Source organism: Nothoprocta perdicaria, unplaced genomic scaffold (assembly GCF_003342845.1).
Source record: "Nothoprocta perdicaria isolate Ctin4 unplaced genomic scaffold, notPer1 scaffold_11, whole genome shotgun sequence".
Lineage (NCBI taxonomy): Eukaryota > Metazoa > Chordata > Aves > Tinamiformes > Tinamidae > Nothoprocta > Nothoprocta perdicaria.
The window spans coordinates 5,354,945-5,359,242 of NW_020454205.1; the positions used below are offsets into that span (position 1 = coordinate 5,354,945).

General features: G+C 46.5%; 1 protein-coding gene across 1 annotated transcript in view; it reads right to left on the reverse strand.

Annotated features, from left to right (window-relative positions):
- Positions 1-981, reverse strand: part of LANCL1 (LanC like 1) — a 15,500-nt gene extending 14,519 nt beyond the window's left edge. Inside the window, exon 1 of the mRNA XM_026048447.1 lies at positions 958-981. Within this exon, the coding sequence (XP_025904232.1) occupies positions 958-981 (24 nt within the window). The remainder of the gene's footprint in view (positions 1-957) is intronic.
- Positions 982-4,298: the final 3,317 nt, after the last annotated feature.

Below are 4,298 nucleotides of genomic sequence, written 5' to 3' on the forward strand. Positions count from 1 at the left end.
GCCCTCCAGCGACTCCGCCCCCCTGTGGCCCCGCCCTTCCCCTGGCCGCCTTAAACCGGCCCAAAGCGGTTTACGCGGCTGCCCGCCGCCGTTTGGGCGGGAATGGACACGTTGCCTTGTGGTGCCAGGCGGAACCTCCGCTTTGGGACCCTCCGTTCACGCGTGGTTGCAGTTGACCCCTGTTGGGGAGTTTTTCTCCTGTGTGTGTCCGTTTTTTTGTGCAGTTTGTAAAATCCGAGCTCTGAGGGAGGGGTTGGTGGCAGGAGGCAGTGGGAGTCGAGCTGAGGAGAGGCAGCCCCAGGGCTGTGGTGGCTTTGAGGCGCCTGGCGCAGCGTTGCAGTGCTCCGCAGGGCAGGAGGGCACGCTGTGCGGCTCTTGTGGGCAAGTACGAACCTTGGCTCCATGAAAAGGAGAAAAAGAGAAGGAAAAAAACCTTTCGTGTCCAAGTTCACAGGCCTGTTCTCTGCGTGCAGGCCAGAAGTCTGCCCTCCTCACCTTGGGCGTAGTTTCACATTAGTACTCTGCATAACACACAAGATGTTTTTTTTTTCCCTTAATTTCCCCATATTCTCCCTTCCACCCTTCTCAAGTCACCTCAAGCTAAAGATGCTTCTCCTGTCCTGTCCATTGTTCTGCCTCCCAGCAAAGGATTGTGTTTTGGTTGGGTTGTCGCTGCTTGGGTAAGTCAGGAGCGTCTTGCTGTGGCTGCCACCTAAAGCCCAGGTACGTGACCGGTGAGTGTTGCCTAATGATCTACCCATGCAGAATGGACAGCAAAATATGGAAATACATGAAAACACTCCTATGTTCTTGATAAAAATCTCAACTTTAGTTCTTCTGTTTTGTTTAAAAAGAGTTGGTTTGCATTTGAGGGGAAAAAAAAGAGTAGTCAAGGCATATCTGTTCAAGAAATATCTAGAAACTTATTTGGTATTGAAACAGATGTCAGAATAATACGTGGGCTGAGAAGGCAGGCTCCATTTGGCCATCCTGGCTGTCCCATGGCAGAGTTAGCCCTGGAAAAGACTTTCTGAAGTGGCTCAAGAAGCTCAGTAGCATGTGATGATCAGAGATAAGAGAGACATCCTAGTATTTTTTCAACCACGGAGGCGAAAAGGGCGAAAAATAACAAAAAATCCCCCCAATTCATTCCTGTTCAAGAGCATCAACTAAAGGACAAATGTTCATTGGGTTTTAGCAGCTTCAGGTGTTGTGGATCTGATGGGTGATGGTTCCTACTAGGTGGTTGGATGCCTGTGAGCCCTAGGGTTGTTTGGGTATCTGAAGAAATGTTCCTTTCTAATGCTTTTCCTGCCTTAACCTCTGTGTGCCATATGTGGCTAAGTTCTCTTATATATCTCCTTTGTTTTGTTCCTTTTTCATGTTTGTTCCTTTGTGTTTGAGCTTTAGCCTGAAGCCTGCAGCTTCCCAGCTGTAGCCATTCGCCTCTCCTACACATTATTTATGCAGCAGCATCATGGCTAAAGCTGCTGCATGTTTAGGCTTGATATCTAAATTGTCCTAAACATAAACCAGTGATCAAGGCCCAAAATGTCATTTTCTCCCTTTAAAATAAGTTACAAATATCAGACCTTATTTCAGTAGCGTATAGTGTTATGTAGCATAGTATACCATTTTATAGTATTGTATGTAGTGCTATGTATAATACAGTTCTAGAAACATTGTTGTTCCTTCATATGTTGTTCCTTCATGGCTCAGAGTGTTTGATGTTAGTAACAGCTCAAACTTACATTAAAAGGCTGAAGACAGAGTGCTAGTCTGAAGCTAAACAGAATTGTTTTTTGAAAGTAAACCAGATGTTGTATCTTCAGCATTATGTTAATATATATTTTTTCATTTTAAAGGACATCCAGAAGGGGGGAGAAAGCATATCTTAATGGATTTTTTTTTATTGCAATTGACAGTGAGCATGATTTCAAATTGCACTGCCTTTTTAGCAGCTTCTGCAAAGGGATCGATGTCCGAGTATTGGCCACGTAAGCTGAACTAAGCAAGCCGACTGCATTGACAGTGTATCTGGGGTACACCTGTATCCTGCTGATGGCTGCTGTAGCTAAATGTTAAACAACATCTTCCAGGAAAAACAGTGCTGGCTCTAGACACTGTTAATGGGCCTTGAGCTATGTATTCCTGTTCAGGAAAGAGATTTCTGAGATACAGTAGGTGGTTTTGTGAAAACGTCAGCTCAGTGCTTAGTAGCAGCTAAAAGAAAGGTGGTTGTTACTAGGAATGCTGTTAAATGTGTCTGTGTCTCCCTTGTATCTTAAGGACTGTATTTTGTTCGGATTTCTTCGTCTTGGAGCGTAGCAATCTAGAAGAGGTGCAAACAAAAAAGAACAAAAAAGGGTGATGAACTGTGTGGAGGAGTTTCTGTAACAGTATTGACTCGCCAGGCAAGGCTCTTCAGCGTGGAGAGGAGATGGCTAAAAAGGGCTCTGTTAGACGTCTGTTCTGTCTCAGACAGGATCACAGATGTCAACGGGGAAGCCAGGGGCACGCTGGCTCTTCCAGTATCAAAGCCAGCAGGCATCAGACTTTTGAAGCTGAAGGAGATTATCAGTGTGGTTAAGCTGTGACATCTCTGGACACTGGGGTTACCAGAAGTCTTAATGGATTCAAAAATCCGTCAGATCAGTGAATGGAAGAAAGGTCCATTGGGCCAGTGGAGTAAAAGATAGCAGTGTGCCCAACAATTTTGCAGTGAACTGTCTCCATGCTGGCAGCAATGGCATCTCTTCAACTGCTAAACTACTACTATGCTCCTTAATTGCAGGGTAGACCCAAGCCTTGCGGTGGCTTTACTTGCTCTTTAGGGGCTCAGCCACTAGATGCCCCTGTGGCATAAGCAGGAAACCAGGCAGGGTTTGTGCTGCCCTGACCCAGGGAAGGCAGCTGGGAGCTGCCCAGTGGCTGTGTTCCCATGAGCGACATCTGCCTCCAGCTTCTGTTGCTTGAGCTCTTAGGAGAAGTGCATGCTGCAGTTCCCTGGCATGTTGTTCTGTTGTCCCAGAAGGTATGAGCTCCCAGTGTAACCCCCATCGGATATGGGAGTCCATCTTTTCCAAGCAGAAGAAGGGGAGTTTGGATGGCAGGGTTCACAGAAGAGGACATCAATTAGGGTTATATGAGGCAGGAGCAAAGAACACAAAATTGAAAGCTGCTGAGGGCAGGATCAAGGGCTTGTTTCTTGATGGTGAGGTCAGTGGAAAGTACATCTGGAAGACAATGGGGTTTTCTGACACTTTTAATACGCTTCCATCCCTGAACAGAACTGACATGAAGTCAAACTTCTTTTGCTATTCTGTAATTGCTTAAGCAGTTCTGCTTATAGCACTTGCATCTTTAATGTCATCTTTAAAGTTTAATGCCAAGACTGGACGGGGTCACCAATGAAAGTGTAAGATGGGAATGGCTAGTTGCTCAGCCTAACTTGGTGTTTGACATCTGTCTGCCCCTGCATTCACCTTTGCACGTCTGCAGGATGAGCAGTGCACAAGTGTGACTGTTGGCCTGTTTGCTTAGCTCTGTGAACAGTTGGGGATGACAGAGCAGTAAAGCTGGGGTTGAAGGAGATCTGAGCACTCTGTGTGGCACCGAAAGGACTCGGCTGTTTCATTTGGTGCCTAATAAGAGTACCTTATTCCTTACAAAGGCATCTTCTGTTGCTTCAGGGTGTGCAAATGTTTTCTGAAGCTGCTGGATATCTGTTCTTAAATTCCAAGCTGGAATGTCTATCCATGGGCCTGGGACATGCAGGCAGCACTGCAGAGTCTGTAGTGCTTTGGTGCTTTTGCTAGCATCTCAGTGCTCCTCCACATCCACCACCACGGTAAAAGGTTTGTCTAGACTTGGTAGGTAAATGTGTGATGTGAGGTTTCAGGCTTGCCATGGTGGTAGTTTTTCTATAACTCCTGTTTCCTAGAGCACTGGACACTGTACATTTCTTGGAGGATCCCTTGTTCTGGATTTTCTCTTGGACCGTCTTTCCCTGGATGGTGTCCTGACAGGAATGAAGCCATCCAGCTTGTCTCCTGTCCTCTGCCTGTGATGGGGTTGTTGCTGAGGTGACTCTCCTCCTCCTCGTCATCTGAGGAGGATGTAGCTGGCACTGGAGGGTTGGGGATGAGGACTTCTTCAGTGCTTCTCAACTACATGAAAACCAAGTGGAGATTTGTCCATTTTGTGGCTATCTGTAGCCAGCTGTTTTGGACTTAAGAGCCAAAAGGATTGTGCCTGAAGAGTAAGGAGGGATTTCCATTCTGGTGCAAGCAAGTCAG